Here is a 26,283-nt window from a genome sequence, read left to right as displayed (position 1 = left end):
GAAAAATCTCAATAATTTGAGATAATGGCAGAACCAAATCTAAAGTTTACTAGTTATTTCAACTTTCAAAAATAACATGCCTCCTACTCTAGGAAAATATATGAAATTGTTTAAATTATAAGTCAAGCATAGAGAAGGGCTTATTTGTATCCTCTACCAGAAGGAAATAATTTTCCTTAATTCTTTCTCATAAATCACAGGTGTGAAGTGCTGATGTTTATTGGTGAAGATTTTTCAGTAACTTGATTATTCAAGAGGAAAAAAATAAAAACCTTGTAATAGTAAACAGTGATGAAAAGTTACTATAGAACCTTTCGGAATAGATTTGGACAAGACCAAAGTCTTACTCAGAAACATGGTTCACTCTTAAGTTTGCTATCATATGTTTGACCTGACAGGAGGTGCTCATTATAAATTGAAGCATATTAAAATATTTCTGTTGATCTCTCTGTTACCAATGCATTAAGAAGATCTGGGATTCCTTAATGCAGAAAAATACTTTTTCTCTAAATAGTAGATGATACAAAAACTAGATAAGTCAACGAGGAAGGAAACCACATTTGAAGAAAGCATTAGGGTTATTTTTCAGGACAACTTGGAATTACTATTTAGTCTCTCACTACTAATATACATCCACAAGTTTTAAAAATCAGTTTTCCCCACAAAGTAACAAATGACTAGAGAATGATTAACTGATTAAAAAAATAGATTTTTGTCTATGGAACAGCATAACTTTTAAAAAGCAATATAGCTTTTATAAGTTACTTAACTTACTCACAGGTAACATTACCAAACATAACCCTCAGACTTAAGGGTAAGCTCAAGTCTAAGTCAATGTAAAAAATCCATGTGTTTTAAACATATCCTCGAAGCAAACTTGCAAGTAACTACATTCAGAGTATGCAGAATTGATTTATATTCTGTCTTTTCTTGAGATATATCTCCTTGCTACTCAAAGTGTGCTCCACGGACCAGCAGTGTCCACATCTCAGGGATTGCTGGAAATGCAGAAATTTTGGCTGCACCTAGACCCTACTTTACACAGTCGGAGACGACTGAAGCGACTTAGCAGCAGCAGCAGCAGACCCTACTTGAATCAGAATCTGCATTTTAACAAGCTCCATAGGTAATTCACGTGTCCATTGAAGTTTGACAATTTCTGTAGTAACAGACATAGTAATACTTTCTAATTTAATGTCAAATTAAAGTATACGATTTCTTTAGGGGACGATGTCCTGGAATTAGATAGTGGTGACGGTTTCCCCAACTCTGTGCATATACTAAACACCACTGAACTGTGCAACTTAAATGGATACATTTTATGAAATGTGAAATCTATTTTATTTTTTTTTAAGGAATAGTAAATGTTTTCAAACCGTACAGTACACAGATGAAGGGAAGGAGTTACATTTTTTTTTTCTTTTATCTAGGGGGAAAATTACATGTAGCATCTTCTGGGGGTCACTTCCTCCTGGGAAAAAGGATCCACAGCAGACCTTGACGCGGGGCAGCCCGTGGCAGTGATCTGAAGGTGTCCCCATCCATCCTGCCCCCCTATTCCGCCCCCAGACACACACACACAGACTTCTAGGGCTGATTACAGAACTGCTACTGAGAAATGCTTTCGGTGGGAAACCCCATGCAGATGATGTGACGTGTCAAGAAACCAGACTGCACAGTCAACTAAAGAGGCAGGGAGACAGAAAGGCTCTCTGGCGGCCACACTTCTGGGCCCAGGCCTGCGGCGGGCGGGAGACTTCGCCCCCCTTCTGCCCTCGGCTCGCCCCTGCCTCTCATCCTCTACCCCCCAAAAAAGAAACCCTGTAGACTTTTGAATAAAATCTCGTAGTTCCTCGGTGTCCACCCCCCACCGCCCTTTGGGGCTTCTCCCCTGCCGAGTCTCTCGGGCGCGCACCTGTAACAGGTCCCTTCCGGGAGCCCTCGTTGAGAGGTGCGCTCGACGGGGAGGTGAGCCTGGAGGCGGCGTTTCTCCGCCGCCTGCGAACTCAGCGGCCGGCCGGGGCCCACGGGCCTGCGGGCGCCTCCTGAAGGGCGCCGGCGGGGCGCGTTCGGACGGCGGAGCGCGCGGGTTCCCGAGCCCCCCGCGGGAAGGAGCGCCGAGCCGCGCCCGCGACCCTGAGAGTTCTCCTCAACCCACAGCGGCGTGCCACAGGGGACGCAGCTGTGAATCAGCCCCGGCCACGACTGTGAGGAGGGAGCTCCTCGAGGACGCGGGGGAAACGGAGCGGACCGGCTGTGGCGGCGTCGGGACCCGGCGCCCGGCGCGCGCTCGCCGGGGCGCACTTGGCCCCGCGCGCTCGGCCCCCTCCGGCCCCGGGGGACCCGCCCGCCCGCGGCGCCCGCACTCACAGGCAGGGGTAGTAGCCGTAGGCAGGCAGCGGGGGCTGCGCGTCGTCTCCCAGCTCTGAGTCCATGAGCAAGTAGTCTTGGCTCTCGTTGCGCCGCGCGCCAGCCCCGGCCGCCAAGGCGGGAGAGCCGGCCCTCCGGGGCCCGAACGCCGCCGGGCTCTGGTTCATGGCGGGGACGCCCGACTGACGGGTCGGGGTCCCGCTCGTGACGGAGCCGCCTCGGTAACTCCCGCGGGGACCCGGTGCGCAGGGGCCCGCTGCGGCCCGGCGCCCCCGGGGCGAGGGTGAAGCTGAGCGCTCAGAAGCCCCGCGGGCTGAGCTCCGCGCTCGGCTGCCCCGCGGGCCCGGGGAGCAGTCGCCACGTAGCGGGGCTCCAAGCAGACGGGGCCAGGGACCCTTGAGGAGGTGGCTGGGGCTCCCGGGCCGAGTGAGCCCAGGCGGGGCGGAGGGCGGCAGCGGAGCCTGAGAGCCGAGAGCCCGGGAGACCGCGATGGAGTTACTATGTCAACCGAGACTCTCCAGCCCTCGGCTCCCGCCTTCTTCCCCCGCGCCCTCCGTCATGATCCCACCTTTAAAGGGATCGGAACGAGGTTCCAGAAAGCAGCTAAAGCCTGTTGTGGAGCCACAACTTTCAGAGCCAAGAGGAACCTCAAGTAGGCGGAGCCACACATACGTTTGGTGTTTTTTTTTTTTTTTTTCCCCTGGGCCCTAAGAGTCTGATTATTTAGAAACCATCCAAATGAAGAACTTTCTAGGAAGCTTCTCTTAAGACACAGAGAACCAAGAACTCAACTGTTTTAAAAGACAGGAGCCTCTCCTTGCTCCATACTGCCTTCATCTTAGGGCATTCTCTCTCCCCCTCCCTACCCCCGAAGTGATAACTCTTCACTTTATAATGAACAACATTCTGTGTTCCCAGTGCCAGATGGTCCCAGTTCCTGAGCAAATCAACCAAAATAGGCCAGCATTTTCCGATAACACCAGTAGAGGCCAACAACCTGCTTACTTCAGAGAAAAAACTTTTCTTCCATCGTTGCAAATGCCAGAATTACTTCTCTGCCAGATGTTTCCCACATTTCGGAACTGTTTTTAATTTTAAGACTTAGTTTTAAATTCTGACTTAATCTCCGTACACGTGTGAAGTAAAAAAAAAACAAAACTACTCAACAAGGATGAATCACTAACTGTAGAAGTTCAAGCAATTGTCAATTAAGAATCCATTCATTTATTCAACAAATATTTCATTGATTCCAGTTGTGTTCCAAGCAGCGTTTTAGGATTCAGAGGCAAACTAGCCAGATAAGGCCCCCATCAGCCCTAGTAGAGATTTAGTGGAAGAGAAGGAGACAGAGATTAAACAAGTAAATAGAAAAGGAATCAGAGACAAAGGTCACAATAAAAATAAGACAGGTTGATGTTATAATAACTGGAGACTGTCTATTTAATATAATTTGGTTTAAAGAGGCCTTTCCAAGCAGGTGTTAGTTAAGTGGAGATGGGACAGGGCAAGGAGCCAGATATGAAAAGATCAGAAACTGGTTGCAAAAGGATTGAAGAAAGACAGAAATTCTGTTGTAAAGGTACTTTTGCATCCTATAAGTAGGTGGACGATAAAATGGATGTTGGAAGTGTGAAAGCAATGAACTTAATAGAAGAGAAAAGGTGTCACAAATTTAGAGCTTTTACTTGGCCAGTACACTAAGAACTAAAACTCAGAAAAGACAGGAACCATTGTATTCTGAGGGTCTGGTTCTGTATTTGTCACTGGTATGTGGAGTGAATGAATGGATAGATGGATGGATGGATGAAGTACAGAAAAAATAAAAGAGTCTTGACCACTAAAAAACATTTACTCTAAAAAACTAATTGCCATCATTCTGAAGTACATTATTCCTGATTTAAGAATCTCTTTGGATTTCTCATCATGTGGAGCCGTGGCTTAAAATTATTACTATTGCCTAATAATTATGCATAGTGATAATGTTCACTGCTTGAAATTTGTTTGTGGCAATTTACTATCCATAAGAACACTAGTTTTCATGCTTGAATAAATTAGTTAATAAATGTTTGATTAAATAGTGCCAAGATAATCTGTTTGAGAACATCAAGTATAGTAAACAATTTAAGGACTTCCCTGATGGCTGGATGGCATCACTGACTCAATGGACATGAGTCTGGGTAAACTCCAGGAGTTGGTGATGGACAGGGAGGCCTGGCATGCTGCAGTCTGTGGGGTCCCAAAGAGGGGGCCATGACTGAGCGACTGAGCTGAGCTGGTGGTTCAGTGGTTAAGAAGCTGCCTTTCAATGCAGGAAATGAGGGTTTGACCCCTGGTCAGAGAGCTAGGATACCATATGCCACAGGACAACTATGCAAGTAGAGACCCCAACCACCACAACTACTAAGCCCGCACACTCTAGAGCCTGTGTTCTGTGCAACAAGAGAAGCTCAGACGCCTCAACTAGACAGAAACCCCCAGTGCCGCACATGAAGACAGAGCACAGAAAAAAAAAAAAAAAATTAGTGGGGTAAGCAAATGTTTTTGAACTGTCTCAAATTCTGTGAGCTAAAGAAAAGTTAGAAACGATTGATGGTGTTAGTTTAAGTGTTTAACTTAGAAATCAAAAATTGAGACAGAATTAATGGTGTTGTCATAGTTGAGCTGTTTGTACCTTTTCTTATAACACTGCTTTTCATTCTCAGGTAGAAACCTTCACACTGAAAAAATTATTACAGTAAACTTATAATGTGATATAAATTTATCATTTTGCAAGATAAGATATGCTTTTCTCTGTGATTTGAAATGTAGTTAGTACTAGACCAAAAAAAAATTCCAGGGCTGTTTTCGCAGAAGGGAGAAGGTGATGGACAAAGGATTAGAGGATTCTGAAAGAGTTTAATGATATGATGAAGTGGAAAGAGCATTTGACTGGAAGCCTGAAAGCCTTGTTCTAATCATTCCACTAACTGAAACTGTATCATTTCAAAAAGGATATCTAATTTCTCTCTGCCTCTTTCACTAACCAGTAAGCAGAGATATAATTATTAAGCACTCCTCAGTCTCTAACTTTCTGCATTTTATCCTTACCTATGCAGTTATCTCTTCAGTTACATTAAAAAGATGACCTCCCAATCAATTAATATATTTTTTAAATCAAGTGGGGCATTGTTGAGTAGTATATCTGGAGTAATGAAGAAAATTGGGGAATGCAGTTAAAGAAAAAAGTAATAAATGGTTGGTTGAGAGAATAAAGTATAGTTTTCACAGATCTTAAAACATTGCTATGCAATTTTATGTTGTATGTACATCATATGTTTATGGTATTAATAAAAAAAGAACACCAAGTGGTAGGTCTGAGATGTGGAGATGAAGGCAGGCTGTGTGTCTCAATGGGCAAAGGGCGAGATGCCATTAAGAGAGGACTTTCACCTCATTATACACACATGCAGTTTGTTTGATTGATTGATTTTAATGCAACACTATTTTGAAAATCAAGAGGAAGAGTTGCCGTCAAGAAGGTCTCAAACCAAGAGCCCAAAGGGAAAGAAAGTGATATTGCTAGTGGCATCAGGGACAAAAGGTTGAGAAAACCTTAGTTGATGCCTAATGACTCAAAAAGGCATTGCATGGAAGACTTTAGGCAGTTACTGTTCATCAGATGCTACTATTGATGAGAAGCCACTGGCACAAGAGCTTTTCTGGGAAATGCCTTGGGGTTAGTTGGCCAACAGCTACGAATAATACTTTAGTCAGAAATTCACGTAGATAATTCAAAATGTGGAGACCCAGAGCCTTGACTTCTCATGCACATAGAATCTAGAGGGGAAAATCTACAGGGGAAAAAATGAACAAACCAACAATAACCCTGGAAGCTTCAGAAGGCCTGATCTATGAACAAAGGTCCTCTGTAAATTCTGGTTTGAGTGAAATAGTTGTAGGTGATACCAGATCTTTGAACCTCAGTTGCTTTATTGTTAAAGTAAAAGGGCTATAACAGTTATATTTAAATCTCGACTGCAGATATTAAAACTTTATTATATTAAGTATTAGAAACAGTAGAGTTAAAATGGTAGCTCAATGGTAAAGGATCTGCCTGTCAATGCAGGAGACGCAGATTTGATCCCTGAGTCAAGAATATCCCCTAGAGGAGGAAATGGCAACCCACTCCAGTATTCTTGTCTGGGAAATCCCATGCACAGAGGAGCCTGGCCGGCTACAGTCCATTGGGTCACAAAAGAGTTGAACACAAATTAGTGACTAAACAGCTACAACAAAAAGTTAAAATAGTGACCTATTTTAATATTTTCTTTGAGCTTAACATAGCTATCTAAAATTCTAGCATTATCATATGGGTATTTTGGAAGCACTTGTGATTACCATGGTTTCACTTAGAACAAGTCATGTTTAACTAATCTCTCTTTTAATAGAATTATTAAAACAGTTTCAGTAAACTACTGGCCAAGGGCACTATATGACATCAGTAAGATTGAAATATGTGGACTGAGGAGCAGATGTATAATTTGGAAGTAGTCAGAAGACTGTTGAGAAGACGGCTGGTCTATGGATCAATGTCACTCAGGCTCAGTAAATGGAGATATGTCAAGAATGGATGGAGTTACTTTGTAACTAGTTAGTTTCCCATCACTGGACACATTCAAATGCAACCTAGACCTCAAGTTTTGCTATAAAATGAGCCAATATATTTGTGGAAAATTAAATAAACTCTAAGATCCTTTAAGAAAACTCTGTAATTCAAAACTTATTGTCATCTCAGTGGATCCAAAATGCACACTGATAAAATTCCATCTTTTCTTGACTTGCTTCTTTTTTTTTTTTATAAAGGCTTAGTAAACAGGTACGTTCTTTAACATGGTGAAGAAGATCTACTTCAGACAAAACCAACATGGGGAAATACTGAACATGTTTACATAAGTGTAAGGAATCAGACAAAAATGTTACCATCATTACTATTAATTATTAGCTAAGAACTTCTATAATAAGCTAAATAAAACATGATAAATAAATGAAGGAAAAATTTGAAAAGGAACATAAATCTATTAGTTTACAGATGATATACTTGTCTACTGTAAAAATTTCAAGATCTTTAGCTGAAAATTATTAGAACTACAGAGTAAGAAAGGTGTTTGGAACAATGTTATGTCATAAAGGTAAGCATAGAAACTTCAGTAGCTGTCCTATGTACTAGCAAAAGCCAGTCAAATTATAATAAAAGCTTTACCAAGCATAAAATAAATTGAAATAAATTTAACCAAGTACTGTAAGACCTATGTAAAGAAAATTGTAAAAATTTACTAAGACCTAATTTTAAGATGAGTCAAAGGCCTAACTCAAATTATACAATGAATTTTATTGAGAGTGTGATGAAACTGATATTAAAATTTACAGATTAATGAGTGTAATATAGTATTTTCAATATTGTCTTTCCCTCTAAGGACAAGTTTTTCTCTACTATTTATTTTTTCCAAGAATAGATGTGAAAAAAGTAAGAAAATTCATTTTTAAAAAGGAATGAAAGGATATTTCTCTATTAAACATTGAATTAGTTTGATTATTTGTTCACAACAAATAGATTCATATTAACAAAAGAGAAACATTAAAAGAATATAACAGAAAGTTTAGTGAAATACTTCAATATATTAAAGATTTTATGATAAAGAATACATCTTAATTCAAGAGGGGAAATGAAGAAATGTTGAATAAATGGAACTGGATGAGAGATTTCTGTCTCTATCTTTGTCAAAATTAATGGAAGGCATTAAAAAGTTGAATGTAATTTTAAATCTCTAAATCCTATTAGAGAAAGATAGGAGTGAAATTTATTTACAATATGTAATCTGCAAGTGGAGAATGCCAGTCTAAGCATTCACCAACAGTTGAAAAAAGCAAAATTTAAATTTATAGAATCGACTAATAAAAGCAAAAATATATATGTTAATACATATAACTCAGATGCTGCTGATGCCACTTACCTGAATTGCTGGGGGTCTTCAAAGAGGCAGCAGCTTAAAGTTTGAGCTCTATTGTGGACTTATAGTTCCTTTGACAGATAATTTTCTGAAAATTAAAAAATTTCTTTCCATTTGATTCCAGTAAGTTTCATGTACCAGTGGTTATACCCATTCTTTTCTAGTCACATTTCTTGGATTTGCCACATTTCATTACATCTTCACCCCCGTGACTCTCCTATTCCCTCACTGCCTTTTATGAATGCAGACACCTCGCACAGATCAGGGTGCAGTGGGAGCCCCACACTCTTAGCCATTTCCTGCTCTTGAAAGGATTTACTCTGTGCCACGTAAGTCCATCAGGATTTTAACAGTGAGCCTCACGGCCACAACTTTGACTTGATCCTTAACGTAAGACTGAGAGGTATAGATCTTTGGGAGCTCAAATAATTTCTCAATTTCATAGTTTTACTGTTTGGGGATGAAAACCAACAACAGCCTCTTTAACTCTGCTGTGCATGCGTGTGTGCCTGTTAATTTGCTTAAACTGTGTCTGACTCTTTATGACTCTATAGACTATAACCCACCAGGCTCCAATGTCCATGGGATTCTCCAGGCAAGAATATTGGAGTGGGTTGCCATGCCCTCCTCCAGGGGATCTTCCCGATCCAGAGACTGAACCCAGATCTGCATTGCCAGTGGATTCTTTACTGTCTGAGCCACCAGGGAAGCCTTAAACCCTACAGGTCTCTGAATTTCAGGACTCTTTTTCATTTTTGCTCGCAAACTTTCCAGTACTGTTCAGAGATCATCTCTTTCTTTTCAAATTGCCAAATATAGCCAATAGTAACCAACATTTGCTATGAACATTCATTTTTTCAATTCTTCTTTATGATTAGCACCTCATTAGGTACATTGTCCTCCAAGTAACTGGGGGGTGACAGTTTTCAACATTTTTTCCTACCACATAACACCAGTAATATGAACTGCCCTCTTTCCAGGAGTTAATAACAAATTATTTGTCTACCATCACTTGGCATCTGAGAAAATGCTACATATTTCAGTTTAAGTTTGTGTGTTCTTTTGTCTTGTTTACAGAATCACTCCACTTCTGATTACTAATTTTGGTAACGGAGATAAGGAAGGTCATTCTGTTAGAAGAGATCCCCAAGAAGGCATGACTCCCAGTTGATCCTCAAACTGAACCTGGGCTTTCCTGTCCTTGGAATGTGTGAAAGCACCTACACTTAGACTTGTTTCAAGGACACAGCCATGAGATCATATGTGTTCTTGAGATCACCTGGACTGTATATGTGACTGAGCCCAGTCAAGTCCTTTCTGTAAAAGTTTGAAATGCTTGCAGGTGGGTGCAAAGATCTACTCATCTTGCAGCCCCCCAACACAGGTCTTGGTTATTAATCATGCACCTACCAGTTGAGTGGTGTGCTCTTTCTTCAGTCTTTCCTTGCCTTCTGTGTAGGGGAGCCAGTTTCATATTTCACTGGAGGAACTCCCGAATTTGTAAACCAAAAACTTCATTGTGATAAAATGTTTAATTTTTTAGAAAATATGGTCATAAGACAAGCATCACCTAGTGATAATTTTCCAGTTTCCTTCAATATCCAAACTTTATAGAAAGTACTGAGTTCTCATTAGAGCATTTTTGACATGATTTCTAAGCAATAAGCTAATATTTGCATACTCAAACTAAAAACAACATTTTTAACAAAATGATGTGCATTTAACTGAGTTCCATTCCAAATGCAATTGATGAAGCATCATCAAAAATCACATTTATGTAAATTTTTCTGTTGAGAAGTAGCAAGTTTTATTGAGAACCTTCTGTTGTTGCAAGATGGCAACTTGATGTGTTGGGCTTCCCATGTGGCTCAGTGGTAAAGAATCTGCCTACAGTGGAGGAGACCTGGGTTCAATCCCTGGGTTAGGAAGAGCCCCTGGAGAAGGAAATGGCAACCCACTCCAGTATTCTTGCCTGGAGAATCCCATGGACAGAGGAACCAGGCAGGCTACAGTCCATTGGGTCGCAAAGAGTCGGACATGACTGAAGAGACTTAGCACGCATGCACACAACTCAATATGCATTTTCTAAGAACAAAGACATTCGGGTACAGCTATCAAAACTAGAAAATTTAACATTATACAATTCTCTCGTATAACCTCCAGAACTTAATCTAATTTTGCAAAAGTCTTTTTTGGTGATTTTGTTTGTTTGGTCCAGGGCCCCATCCAGGTTGATGCACTTCATTCACGTACCATCTCTTTGGTCTCCTTGGATCTGAAACAGTTTCTCTGAGTGTCTTCACCATGATATTGGTATTTTGAAGGAACAGGTCAATTATTTTGTGAAATGTCTCCCAATTTCAGTTCATCTGACACTGCTTTATCCTTAGATTGAAGTAATACATTTTGGGTAGGAATACTATACAAAACATATGCTCTCCTCAGTGAAGCTCATCGAGAAGCATACAATGTGATTTTGCCCATCATTTGTATTGTTAACTTTGATTACTTGGTTACGATGGTACTCTGATGGCTTCTTCTGTGAAGCTATTATTTTCCCATTGTAATTAGTAAGTAATTTTTAGGGTGATATATTGGATCTATGCAAATAAATACCTTGTTCTTTACCAAATTTTATACATCCTAGTTTTAGCATCTATTGATGATTCTTGTATGATTTAACTATTATTATGACTACAGTAATAGCCATAAGAAATAGTGATATTTCTAATATCATCATATTTTTCATATTCATTTGTTGGCATTCTACTGTAAGAAAGAGGCTTTATTTCCTTGCCATTCATTCATTCATTTTCTGTATGTATTTTATTCTAAGTGTTGTAATCTATTATTGTCATTACTTTAATACTCAAATGGTCCTTTGTTAGGCCCTTTTGATTGGGCCTCTTGACAATTATTCCATGTGTTTACAGAAAGACTGTCAATTTTTCTTAAAAAATAGATGCATAGTACTCCATTATGTAAATCAGAGCTTGATGAATTATGACCATTGGCTTAATCTGATCCTACCATTTATCTGTTTTTGTAAATAAAGTTTTATTGACACACAGCCATGAACGTTTGCTTACACATTGTTTATGACTGTTATAACCACAGAGGTAAGTTGTTGAAGCAGAGACAGTATGAGCCAAAAATAACTATCTGGCTCTTTAAGAAAAATTGGCTATCACCTGGTGAAATTTATTCAAAATTTGTTCAAATAATATCCAGTGTATTGATATTAAGATGTATCCAATATTTTAAATTATTAATGATGCTATAATAAATAGCTTTATATATGTGTTTTTATATTATTAGAGATACATCTTTAGAGTAATTTCCTAGAAGCAGGATCAAAAGCAAATGCAGAGTTTTTTGAATTTGAAAAACAAAATTTAGGCAATTATATGTTCAAATACTTTCCTCTGTCCCATCTTCCCCTCTCCTGTGACTCCAAACACATGTACATCCTACTTGCTATCCCACAGATCCCTGAAGTTTTGTTTGCTTTCTTTCAATCTTATTTCTTATTATTTTTCTGATGATATATATTCTATTGGTTTATCTTTAAGTTCTCTTCTCTTTTTCTCTCTCATCTTAATTCTGTTGGTAAAACCATCCAGTGATTTTAAAACTTCAGATGTTATGTTATTCTGTTGTATTCCCATCGATATATATATCAGTTCAGTTCAGTCGCTCAGTCGTGTCCGACTCTTTGCGACCCCGTGAATCGCAGCACACCAGGCCTCCCTGTCCATCACCATCTCCCGGAGTTCACTCAGACTCACGTCCATAGAGTCCGTGATGCCATCCAGTCATCTCATCCTCGGTTGTCCCCTTTTCCTCCTGCCCCCAATCCCTCCCAGCATTCTGCTTTATTGACTATGCCAAAGCCTTTGACTGTGTGAATCACGCAGAATGTTTTTCTGGAACTCTCTCGCTTTTTCCATGATCCAGTGGATGTTGGCAATTTGATCTCTGGTTCTTCTGCCTTTTCTAAAACCAGCTTGAACATCAGGGAGTTCAAGTTCATGTTTTGCTGAAGCCTGGCTTGGAGAATTTTGAGCATTACTTTGCTAGCATGTGAGATGAGTGCAATTGTGTGGTAGTTTGAGCATTCTTTGGCATTGCCTTTCTTTGGAATTGGAATGAAAACTGACTTTTTCCAGTCATGTGGCCACTGCTGAGTTTTTCAAATTTGCTGGCATATTGAGTGCAGCACTTTCACAGCATCATCTTTCAGGATTTGAAACAGCTCAACTGGAATTCCATCACCTCCACTAGCTTTGTTCATAGTGATGCTTTCTAAGGCCCACTTGATTTCACATTCCAGGATGTCTGGCTCTAGATTAGTGATCACATCATCATGATTATCTGGGTCGTGAAGATCTTTTTTGTACAGTTCTTCCGTGTATTCTTGCCACCTCTTCTTAATATCTTCTGCTTCTGTTAGGTCCATACCATTTCTGTTTACTTCACTGCACACAGTTATAACAGCTCCTTTTAAATTCTTGCCTACTAATTCTAGAATCTGGATCATCCCTGTTCATTATCTTTTTCCTTAAAAATGGGTCACATTTTCCTGGTTCATTATTTTTTCATCAATTTTGATTGTATCCTGGAAAGTATGAATATTATGTTTTGGAGACTTTGCAAAAAGTCTGATATTTTTATTTTGAATGAAATTTATTTGATTGAATTTAAATTGGAAACTATTTCTTCTGGATGGCTGCTCAAATCTCAATTCAGTTCTTTTATGTGTTCACTTCTTTGATTCTGCTCCTTGTATGCATAGTTTAAGGGCCAGCCAAAGACTTAGCCAGAGTTCACCAACAAAATTTGAAAATTACTCTATCTGACTTTATTTCAGGACTCTCTCCAGACTTCCCAGCAGCTGAAATTGCCTGGACTTCTGTTCTTTGTTCTATAGTCTATACACACTATGGATATTGGTGTTTTCAGTTCAGTTCAGTTCAGCTGCTCAGTCGTGTCCGACTCTTTGCAACCCCATGAATCGCAGCACGCCAGGCCTCCCTGTTCATTACCATCTCCCGGAGTTCACTCAGACTCCCATCCGTCGAGTCCATGATGCCATCCAGCCATTTCATCCTCGGTCGTCCCCTTCTCCTCCTGCCCCCAATCCCTTCCAGCATCAGAGTTTTTTCCAATGAGTCAACTCTTCTCATGAGGTGGCCAAAGTACTGGAGTTTCAGCTTTAGTATCATTCCTTCCAAAGAAATCCCAGGGTTGATCTCCTTCAGAAATTTAGTGACTGTTTTGGCCTGTTCTCACATAAAAGCTGTGCAAGGGGGAAACTTGCTGTGTGTGACCCTCTTCTTTCAAGTCTTCACACTCCTCAAGAAATCCTGATCGAGTTATTCATGATTCTTAAGTGACTTTGTGTACTTTTTTTTATTTTGTCCATAATTAATAGTTATTAATATGGTAGGTTTGAGTATGAAAGGAATTTACAGTATGGAAGTAGGCACATCATAGATTAACTGCTGAAAACCGAAGGCAAGGAGACAATCGTGAAAGAAGCCAGTGTCAAATGACACATTATACACAGGGAACCAACAATTCAGTTAAGGCAGTAACTTCTCTCTAAGGGCCAGAAGACAGCAATACAGCTTTGTTAAATCTTATCAAATCTGGGTTTTGAGTCATAGTTAGATTGTATGGGTGTATAGAAAATTATCCTTTCTAGTAATTGCATGACTTTATTTGTATATCATTTTGAAATTTATGTGTGTGGTATGAAATATGGACTTACTTTTATCTTCTTCCACATGGCTATCCACTTACCCCAGCACCACTGAGTAAAAACTTAACTTGTGTCCCAGTGATTTTAGATACCATCTTTATCATATATTAAATTTTCATGTGTACTTGGGTCTAAATCCAGACTTGCTACCCTATTCCATTAATGCTTGTTTATTCACATGTGAGTTCCAAACTGTTTTAACTACAGAGGATTAATAATATATTTTTAACATATTGCAAGATTAGTCCCTTCTTTTAGCTTTTCTTTTCTATGTTTTCCTAGCTATTCTTGTATGCTTATTTTTCCATATGAACTTTGGTATCAACTTTTCTAACTCCAGAAAAAAAATATTCGTTGGCATATTTTTTGGGATCACATTACAATTATAAATTAAGCAAACTGACATCTTTATGGCTCTCAGTTATATCCAAATACAAGGGATGCTTTTTTTCTTTGCTCATATCTATTTTTGTGTCTTGTAGAATTGTTTTAAAGTTTTCTTCATACAACTTTTGCACATTTCTTTCTAAGCACACTCCCACATTTAAAAAGTTTATCAACCTATTTTAAATACTGAATATCTTCCATTATATTATCTAAACAGTTATTTTTGCTTATGTGAAATCAACTGATTTCTAGGTTAATCTTATATCCTGATACTTTACTGAGTTCTTTTATTTTTTCAACTTATCATTGACTCTCTAGGGGCTTCCAGAAATACCATCATATCATTTGAATGAGAGATAGATTTTCTTTTTTTTTTTTTTCAAATTTCTACTATTCTAGTTTCCTGTTACCAGAATATTGTTAATATTACTATAGATTAAATATAAATAATAGAAATGTGTGTATGTGAGGGGGGTGTGTATGCTAAGGAAATGTCTGTCAATTTCTATTTTCTTGAGCTTTAATATTTTTTTAAAAAGAGGCTTTCCAAATCATTATGGAGATAATCATGTAACTTTTCTCTTGAGATTTATTTGTGTGGTCCATTATACTAATGAATAACAGTACTGAACCATTCTTTCAGTACCAGAATAAATCCCACTTGATCATTATATTAATATATTATGTCCCCAGTATGGTACAGAATGTTGCTTGCTAATATTTTATTTGGGATTTTTGTACCAATATTCACAGTAAATATTGATCTGTAACATTGTTTTTGTGCTATAAAGGTAGACATTTTGAAAAGCATTCAGAGTGTCAACAAAGGTAATGAATGTTTACCTGAAGTTATTGGTGCTAAAAGAAACTGATATTTTATGCAAAAAAATATATTGGTTAACAAATATTGATAAACTACTTTCTTTGGTGATTAAAAAGTAGTGTTTTGAACATTTTTTTTTGTATCCTATCATGTTACTTTTTATTCACATAGTTACAGGGGCTTCCCCAGTCTCTCAGTGGTAAAGAACTCACTTACTAAGCAGGAGATGCAGGTTCAATCCCTGGGTCAGGAAGATCTTCTGGAGAAGGAAATGGCAGTCCATTCCAGTATTCTTGCCTGGGAAATCCCATGGAGAGAGGAGCCTGGCAAGCTACAGTCCATGGGGTTGCAAGAGCCAAACATGACTTTGTGACTAAACAACACTCCAGATTAGTGTTTTTGCATATTATGTCATTTTTCCATGGGCATATTTCCATGGGGATATTAAGCAGAAATTGTTTATATAACAGTTCTCAATAATAAAGCCTCAAAATATATAGAGCAAAAACTAATAGGTTTACAAATAGAAATAAATTGGCAATATATGGTCTATTAGTCATATATAGACTAATAGATTAGTCATATAGACAATATACGACCTAATAGTTACATATAGAACAATCAATTGGAGCAGGAGCCAGCAAACTGGGTGAAATTCTTCCTCTGGCCTGATCTTGAATGAAATGTGAGTTAAGAATGGTTTTTACATCTGAAAACAGTTGTGAAAAAATGAAGGAAAAATTGTTACAAAGACCATAAGTGGCCTACAGAGCCTAAAATATTTACTCTTTACTCTTCAGAGAAAAACAAAATGCTGATCCATACACATACCTTTACAAACATACCTGAAATGTTAAAATGTCAGTCAAAGAGGACCTCATAATGGTTTTTTAATGAATGATGAAATGTACTGCTTTACCTACTTATGATGTATTCATCAAATTCTATTTAATTTTCCTCTTTCTGAGCATGTAAGAAAATAGCACTTGTCAAATTCTACACTTAAAGGCCATGTAACTGACTATGAAGGTGTTCTAAATATTTCTGTACAACAGTTGACACTCTTCCAACTGATATGTCTATGTCCCCACCCCTTGAATTGGAATCAACTTTAATGACCCATTTATAACTATTAGAATGTAGGAGAAATAATGGTGAGTAACTGCCATGGCAAAGTTAAAAAAAAAAAAGCCTTTCTCTGTTTCCGCTTAACTCTCTCTGGTCACTTGTCTTCAGCATGACCCAACTGGAGGTCCTATTGGAGAGCCTCATGCTGTGAAGAATCCAGACCACAAGAAAAGGTGACAGTTCCAGCTGACAATCAGCAGCAACAGCCAGATATATGCACAGAGACAGTCATAGTTTCAGCCCTGAGCTTTGAAGCCTTAAGTGTTAACAACCAAGGCCACAGACTTTGGGGGCCAGAGACAAGCTGATGTACCCTATGAGAATACCTGACCCACAGAATCTGTGAACATAAGAAAATGGTAATTTCATACTACTAAGTTTGGGGGTAGTGGGTCATGCAGCTATAGTGGCTAGATCAGTTATCAGTGGAATAGAGGTACGAGTTATACATGCCACTTTGATAACTAGCCATAAATCCCACCTACACTTAAGTTATTTTCCATAATGACTCTCTCATAGCAGGAGGTTTGGCAGGCATACTGATAAGATAAAAGGACCCTGGATGTTTGAGTAGCCACCTGGAGAAGACTGGCCCATGAGTTTTCCTTGACCCACATTAGACTCATACATAAGTGAAAGATAAATCTTTGCTGTGCTGAGCCCTTGATATTTGGATTAACAGCCCATCCTATCTTACTAACACAAATACACTTTGTACTTTAAAAGATGAAGCTAAGGCAGAATTTAAAGAATTCAGCTTTAAATTCATGTATTACAAAAAGAGAATGGTGAAAAATTAATGATGGAATTACTCATATAATGGTGTAATAAAATCAAAAGCAAAATGATACCAAAGAAAGTAGAAGAAAATAAATAATAAGCACAGAAAGTAAAGGAATAAAATCCAATGTAAAAATATACAATAAAAGCCCAATTTAAAAAAAAAATTGATGAATGTGATAAACCTAATGCAAGACTTACCAAAAATAGGAAAGAAAGGGCAAAATAAAACAACAAAAATTTCAAAAGAGTATATCACTGTACCTCTTACAGACAGTAAGAAATAATGAAAAGCTATTATAAACAGTTATAACAATATGAAAGTTACAGAAGTCCTAGAAAAATACAGCTTATCAAAACTAACTCAAGAAGATATGTCTTACTAGTCCTACGTTGTTAAAGAACTGAATCAGCATTTAAAACTGCCCAACAAAGAAAATAGTAGCAAATGACTTCAGCATTTTAAGAAACATAGTCCAATATGAAACTAATTATCCATAGAATAGTAAAAAAAAAAAAGGGGGGGTGGGATATTTTTCAATTTACTTTCATAGTCTCAATATCAGAACAAACTAGGCAATGTAAGAGAACTATTCATTCATGTAACTTAAAAAGCCCCAATGAATACAAGCAAAACAAAAGCATAAATACCTAAGTATCATAAACATAATGAGCAAGAATGTAAGAGGAATTTAATATTAAAAAATCAAGCAAGGTACTTTGCGTCAAAGAATTGATGCTTTCAAACCATGGTACTGGAGAAGACTTTTGCAAGTCCCTTGGACAGCAAGAGATCAAACTAGTGAATCCTGAAGGAAATCAACCCTGAATATTCATCAAAAGGACTGATGCTGAAGCTGACACTTCAGTACTTTGGCCACCTGATGAAAACAGCCAACTTATTGGAAAGGATCCTGATATTGGGAAAGATTGAGGGCAGAAGAAGAAGGAGGGGGGGACAGAGGATGAGATGGTTGGATGGCATCACTGACTCAATGGACATGGGACTCTGGGAGACAGTAAACTCTGAGAGATAGTAAAGGATAGGGAAGTCTAGCGTACTACAGTCCATGGGGTTGCAAAGAGTCGGAGGCAACTGAATTACTGAACAACAATTTGGTGTGTTAATAATTTAAAGGAAAATGCTCAAAAGATCATTCATCTCTTAATTCCTGTTTTTTTTTTAATTCTAAGTGAATAGTTAGGGATTTGAATAAATATTATTATAGATAATCTCAATTTTTCACCTGTTTTTCTGTCTATTCCCTTTGCCATGTGACTACAGTTTCTCCTACTAAAGAGGTGGAGTGGATTTTCTAATCTTTTGATTCTGAGGTTGGCTGTGTGACTTGCTTCCTCAAGAAGTATTAGCAGATAAGATTGCTTCAGAAATTGGCAAATGTGGTTCTGCATTTTTACTTCCTCTCCTGGCTCTTCTTCAAACATGCCAAGAGCACTTCTGCCTTCCAGCCTTTGGTCATCCTGCTCTGCCCGCCTGAAATGCTCCTCCCACCTGAAATGCTTCCGCCTGTAGATGTCTGACAGCTGACTCCTCGCCTTCAAATTCACATCTGAGCTTTTAATTGTTACCTCACCAGAGAAGCCCTTTCTGAATATTAAAGTTAAAAATATGTATCCAATGAAAAAGAAATTCAGGACATCGCTCCCTCTCCTGTTTTCCCAGTTGTCTTTATAGCACCTAATGCTGATTTTGTTCATTGTCTGTCTTCCTGACTGGATTATTGAGTACAGGGACTTTTCCTATTTTACCAATGGATTTTTAGTGCACAGGAACTAATGCCTGGCATGTAATTAGCACTCAAGAATTATAGGCCACCTCAAAAATATGCCTTGGGTCTTACCAATTCAACCACTTTACTCTTTATTAATTTAGCAAAATATAATGCACCCCAGAACCTGACATTTGTTGGGGGCAGGAGTGACAAAGTGAGGCAAGACTTAAAGTTGCTAAAAGATGGGATAGTTAACTTAAAATATAGTTACATGCATGCTAAGTCTCTTCAGTAGTGTCCAATTCTTTGAGACTCTGTGGATTGTACCCTCCCAGACTTCTCTGTCCATGGGATTCTCCAGGTAAGAATATTGGAGTGGGTTGCCATGACCTTCCAGGTGATCCTCCCCACTCAGGGACAGAGCTGGGTCTCATGCACTGCAGGCAGATTCTTTACCATCTGAGCCACCAGGAAAGATAAGAGAGGGCATAACCAGAAAGTATTTAACCATAGAAAGTACATACTTGCAATTAGTCTTTACAACTATTCTACACACTGAGAGAATTACAAATTGATCATTCATGAAAAGCCATATGAAGAAATAGAGATGATAGATAAATTTTAGACAAATTGAAAAAAATTTTGAAGAACTTGAAAGATATAATGAGTCAGAAACCTAAGCATGGATGAAGCATTAATGAATAATAATCACAATGTTCAAGAAAGAAATGGAGTATCTTCACTCAAATAAACTGTATAGATGCAGGGGAGAAAAGCTACAGAAATATCTAGATACAAATACTCAATACACAGTGACCAAAGAAACCCAGAAATTAAAGACAGGGAAATGTGTAAAACTATCTAATTCTACAACCAAAATATTTAGATGTTTAGAATGTACTTGTTTACATAATTGAACATGTTGTTCAGTAACTAGGCAGATGATGAAGAATTTGCAGTAATAATATGGTAATGGCATGTAACAAACTGCAATTGGAAACACAAATAATAGATGCTCAGCAAAAGCTGAATTCTGAGAATTACTTTCCAGAAAGTGACTCCATATGTACAGCAGTCTTGTCGATACCACATAGATGATTTCATAACATTAATAGAATGTCTATGACTAGATGTTAAAAAAAAAAAGGCATCTATGTAAAACAGGAAAAATAGCTTGCCTAACTGAGCCTAAATTAGTCTAAGCTATTTTTAGTCTGTGATTTGGCCTAGAAGCTCCTTGGGAATTGGAGGGAAATATGGAGATAGAAAATTTGTTTTTTTCCCAGCTGAATGAGACCAAAATATTCCTGAAATACAGTTTAAAAGGTTTTCTGTTCCAAAGATAACTCAGTTTCTGTCAGTCACAGAGAAAATTTAAATGTGGAAAGTTTATTATTATTATATCACAATATTTCCTCCAGTGAGCCCTCTCCAGGGTGACCACTGACTCCTGTTATATGTAGTAGAAGCAGACAGGGATGTAAACTCTATGAGATATTAAACATCTGTAAGTTTGACTAAACATCTGGTTATGTACAGTTTTGGAAAAATACTTCTGAATTTTGTTTGGATATCCCTGGTCACCCTCTCAAATACAACTCCAGATAGTTGTCAGTCCAACATTACTTTTCCAGTGTATTTGTTTAAAATATATTGATAGTTTCAGTTTCTGGCCAGAATTTAAGGAGTTGGGGGAAAATAAAAATTGAATCAGTTCATGAGGTGGGTGAATCTAGAGACTGTTATACAGAGTGAAGTTAGAGACAAAAAAATTTTTTATATTATTACATATATATGGAATCTAGAAAACTGGTAATGATGAACCTATTTGCAGGGCAGGAATAGAGACACAAATGTAGAGAACAGACTTGTGGACACAGCAGTGAGGAGAGGGCAGGCCAAATTGAGAGAGTGGCATTGAAACATATATGTTACCATATGTAAAATAGCTAGGCAGCAGTGGCTGTACAACCCAGGGAGCTCAACCCAGTGCTCTGTGATGAACTAGAGGGGTGGGATGGGGTGGGAGGTGGGAGAGAGGTTCAAGACGGAGGGGACATATGGATACTTATGACTGATTCACCTTGTTGAATGGCAGAAACTAACACAACAATATAAAGCAATTAAAAATAAAAATGTAAAAGAAAATTAAAAAATAAAAAGGAAACAATGCCTAAAAAAAAAAAAGGTCACCCTAATAACAAGCAAAAAGCTGAGCAAACTGAAAATTCAACAACTCTTCTTAGACCCATAAGACAAAAGAGGTCACAGGGCGAAGTGTTTCTCCCTTAAATTGGAGAGACTGAGGAGCAAGTACAGAGAACCATACTCACTAGGGCAGAAATGTCCATGGGAACCAGTGGTGGAGTATGAAACCCTAAAGTGCAATTAACAAATGCTAGAGGCTTGATATGGGCCATCTCAGAGATTAAAACTCCAAAGAAGCCAGTTACCAGGAGGCCCTCACATGTCTGTGAAGTTTACTTTCTGAAACTCTACCAGGTTCTCACGGTGAATATAAGAGAAAATCTCCCAGTACTTCCTGCAGAGAAAGTGGAGAGGAAACCATTTTTTAAATATTCCAGAACATTCTTTTATTCTTGATAAGTTCTGCCCTCAGGAGAAGCTAGTTAACCAGGGCTCAAATCAATAAAATAAGAAATGAAAAAGAAGTTACAACAGATACCATAGAAATACAAAGGATTATAAGAGACTACTAAAGGCAACTATTAATATATACCAATAAAATAGACAACCTGGAAGAAATGGACAAATTCTCAGGAAGCTACAAACTCCCAAAACTGAACCAAGAAGAAATAGAAAATATGAGCAGACCAATCTCAAGTACTGAAATTAAAACTGTGATTCAAAAACTCCCAGCAAATAAAAGTCCAAGCCAGATGGCTTCACAGGCAAATTCTACCAAACATTTAGAGAAGAGTTAATTGATGATAAAAACTGGAAGACTAGCAGAAAATATCTCCTAAAACTAAAAATGTAAAGAACCACAATGAAGTAGGAAGAGCAGAGACAGATACAATCAAGACCCCATACCCTCTGTGGGCAACCCACAATTGGGAAAATAATTACAATTACTGAGATTGCACCCAAGGATTAAGGGGTCCAACCAGTACACCGAACTCTCCAGTCTGGGGTTCTGCACCAGAAAGATGAACCTCCAAAACACTTGGTTGAAGTCCAGTGGAGCTTCCTTTCAGGGAAGCCAGAGGACTCTGGGAAGATTCCCCTCTTAAAGGACACACAGAAAGTCACACATGACTGAGGACCCAGGAAAGAAGAAATAATTTGAAAAGAGCCTGGGTCAGACCTACATGCTGATCGTGGAGAGCCTCCCAGAGAGACAAGAGGCAGTAGGAACTCATCCTGAGGACATGGACATTGGTGGCACCCATTTTGGGGAGCCTGTTCTATCATTTGGACCCAAGTACTGGCAAGTGCCATTTTGGAATCTCCTGGTATCTTATTAGCACTAGGACCCAACCACATCCACTAGCCTGTCCAATACTAGGATGCTCACCAATATTGGGACACTACAGACCAAGACACTAGCTTGTGAAGACACAGTCCTACCCTTGAACAGGCCTACTGCCTCAAGAACTGGTGAGCCATACTGTGACCCTGTTTTGTCCATCAGAAGGCCCAGAACCTAGCCCTATGCACTAGTGCACTAGCGTTAGTCCAAGGATCAGCTTCACCCACCAGTGGGTATGCACCAGTTTGGGGATATCTCTGAACCTGCATTCAATTGTGTCAGGAACTGGTCCTTCCCACCAGCAGGTTGAAACCAAATCCAGCACCACCAACCCCACAGCCACCCACTCCATAACCAAGCTTTGCCCAGTAGGACAGCACTAGCCCTCAGACACTGAGAACCTCACAGCCAGCAACCTCATGACCTAGCCCTGCCCACCAGTGACCAGTAGCCTCTGTACAAGTCAAGGCCTGGCAACCAACCAGACTGGGTGGTTACCCATGCCAGCCAGACCACCTATAGTCAGCCCTCCAAAGCAGAAGGATACATGAAGCACAAATAGAGGGCACTCCTAAAACATATAGCTCTGGTGACCAGAGGGAAGTGCACTGCTGGGACATATAGAATATTCTCTACAAAAGGCCACTTCTCCACACTTACCAAATACATAGAAATAAAAATAACAATTTAGGTAAAATGAGGTGAGAGATGAATATGTTCCAAACAAAGGAACAAGACAAAGCTCTAGGAGAAGAACTAAGTGAAGTGGAGTTAAGTGTGTCTACCCAATAAAGAGTTCAAGGTATGGGTCATAAAGATGTTCAAAAAACTGAAAGAAGAGTATATTAACAGAGTGAGAAATTAGAAGAAACAAACAGAAATGAAGAATGCAATAACTAAAATGAAAAATACACTAGAAGGAAATAACAGTGACTTATGGACTGAAAGTGAGGGATGGAAAAAGATATTTCATACAAATGTAAATGACAAAAAAGCAGAGGTAGTAATACTCATTTCTGATGATGCAGACTTTAAAACAATGTCTACAACAAAGACAAAGAGGGGTATCATGTAATGATACAGGAATTAATTCAAAAAAGATGTTAGCATTTGTTAACATATATACACTTATTATAGGAGTACCTAAATATATACAGCAAATATTGAGACCTAAAGATAGAAATTGACATAATGTAATAATAATAGAGAACTTTAACATCTCACTTACATCAAAGGACAGATCATTCATAGAGAAAATTAGTGAGAAAAGAATGGTATTAAACTACACATTTGGCCAGTTGGACTTAGAGATCTACAGGGCATTTCATCCCAAGTCAGCAAAATACACTTTCTTTTCAAGTGCACATAGGACATTCTCCAAGATAGATCACATGCTGGGCTGTAAAGCAAGTCTCAACAAATTTAAGTGGCTAGAAGTCATGTTAAGCATCTTTTCCAGCCTTAATGAAATGGCATTAAATAGTAGAGATTCATTACAGAAAGAAAAGTAGGAAAAACAAAAATATGTGGAAACTAAACAACATGATACTAAAAAGCAATGAGTCAATAAAGAAATCAAAGAGAGAATCAGAAAATACCTCAAAAGAAGTGAAAATAAAAATATAACTTTCCAAAATCATTGGGATGTACAAAAGCAATTCTAGGAGGGGAATTCATAGCAATACAAACCTGTTTCTTGAAAAACAAGAAAAATCTCAAATAAACACCCTATCGTAACATGTAAAGAAATTAGAAAAGGAATAACAAACACAAAGTCAGCAGAAGGAAGGAATAATAAAGATTAGAGCAGAAACAAATACAATAGACCTCCCCTTCTCCCCAGAAGAAAGAAAGAGAGAGAAAGAAAGATTAAAGGAAGTCAAGAACTTGTTTCTATAAAAGAGAGACAAAATTAATAATCATCTAATTAGACTCATCAAGAAAGAAAAGACCCAAATTAATAAGACAAGAAATGTAAGAGAAGAAATTATAACTGATAATACAGAGACACAAAAAAAATCATGAGGGAATATTAAAAATAGTTATAGGTCAACAAATTGAACAACCTGGAAGAGAGGGATAAAATCCTATAAAGTTAAAATCTTCAAAACTGAATCAGGAATAAATAGATAATATGGACAGGACAGTCATCAGGTTGGTAGTGAAACAAATCAGTAATTAAAAAAACAAAAACAAAAACAAAAAAAACCTCCAGCAAACAAAAGTTCAAGACTGGATGGCTTCAAAGGAGAATTCTACCAAACATATGGAGAAGAGCTACTACTATTCTCCTCAAACTATTCCAAAAAACTGGAGAAGGGAACACTCCCAAATTCCTTCTATGAGGCCACCATTATCCTGATACCAAAAAACAGACAAAGGAAAACTACGAAAAATGAACATTATAAGGACAATATCTGTGATAAACATAGATGCAATAATCTTTAACAGTTCAGTTCAGTTCAGTTGCTCAATTGTGTCCAACTCTTTGTGACCCCATGAAGTGCAGCACAGTTGCATTCATCTCACATGCTAGTAAAGTAATGTTCAAAATTCTCCAAGCCAGGCTTCAGCAATACATGAATCATGAATGTCCTGATGTTCAAGTTGGTTTTAGAAAAGGCAGAGGAACCAGAGATCAAATTGCCAACATCCACTGGATCGTGGAAAAAGCAAGAGAGTTCCAGAAAAACATCTATTTCTGCTTTATTGACTATGCCAAAGCCTCTGACTCTGTGGATCACAATAAACTGTAGAAAATTCTGAAAGAGATGGGAATACCAGACCACCTGACCTGCCTCTTGAGAAATCTGTATGCAGGTCAGGAAGCAGCAGTTAGAAGTGTACATGGAACAACAGACTGGTTCCAAATAGGAAAAGGAGTATGTCAAGGCTGTATATTGTCACCCTGCTTATTTAACTTCTATGCAGAGTACATCATGACACTGGACTGGAAGAAACACAAGCTGGAATCAAGATTGCCGGGAGAAATATCAGTAACCTCAGATATGCAGATGACACCACCCTTATGGCAGAAAGTGAATAGGAGCTGAAAGCCTCTTGATGCAACTGAAAGAAGGTATTGAAAAAGTTGGCCTAAAGCTCAACTTTCAGAAAACAAAGATCATGGCATCTGGTCCCATCACTTCATGGGAAACAGATGGGGAAACAGTGGAAACAGTGTCAGACTTTATTTTTTGGGCTCCAAAATCAGTGCAGATGGTGATTGCAGCCATGAAATTAAAAGATGCTTACTCCTTGGAAGAAAAGTTATGACCAACCTAGATAGTATATTGAAAAGCAGAGACATTACTTTGCCAACTAAGGTCTGTCTAGTCAAGGCTATGGTTTTTCCAGTGGTCATGTATGGATGTAAGAGTTGGACTGTGAAGAAGGCTGAGCGCCGAAGAATTGATGCTTTTGAACTGTGGTGTTGGAGAAGACTCTTGAGAGTCCCTTGGACTGCAAGGAGATCCAACCAGTCCATTCTGAAGGAGATCAGCCCTGGGATTTCTTTGGAGGGAACGATGCTAAAAGCTGAAACTCCAGTACTTTGGCCACCTCATGCGAAGAGTTGACTCGTTGGAAAAGACTCTGATGCTGGGAGAGATTGGGGGCAGGAGGAGAAGGGGACGACAGAGGATGAGATGGCTGGATGGCATCACTGACTCGATGGACATGAGTCTGAGTGAACTCCAGGAATTGGTGATGGACAGGCAGGCCTGGCGTGCTGCGATTCATGGGGTTTCAAGGAGTCAGACACGACTGAGTGACTGAACTGAACTGAACTGAACTGCAGCATGCCAGGCCTCCCTGTC

The 26,283-nt window shown here is 38.7% G+C and overlaps 1 protein-coding gene and 1 pseudogene across 1 annotated transcript in view; both read right to left on the bottom strand.

Annotated features, from left to right (window-relative positions):
* TRPC6 (transient receptor potential cation channel subfamily C member 6) overlaps positions 1-2,537 on the bottom strand; it is a 156,902-nt gene extending 154,365 nt beyond the window's left edge. The window contains exon 1 of the mRNA XM_068988535.1: positions 2,371-2,537. Within this exon, the coding sequence (XP_068844636.1) occupies positions 2,371-2,537 (167 nt within the window). The remainder of the gene's footprint in view (positions 1-2,370) is intronic.
* Positions 2,538-2,667: 130 nt separating this feature from the next.
* The window catches only part of LOC138092780 (latexin pseudogene), a 90,430-nt pseudogene continuing 66,814 nt past the window's right edge, over positions 2,668-26,283 (bottom strand).

Source organism: Capricornis sumatraensis, chromosome 16 (assembly GCF_032405125.1).
Source record: "Capricornis sumatraensis isolate serow.1 chromosome 16, serow.2, whole genome shotgun sequence".
Taxonomy (NCBI): Eukaryota; Metazoa; Chordata; class Mammalia; order Artiodactyla; family Bovidae; genus Capricornis; species Capricornis sumatraensis.
This window is presented reverse-complemented; position numbering and strand designations above follow the sequence as displayed.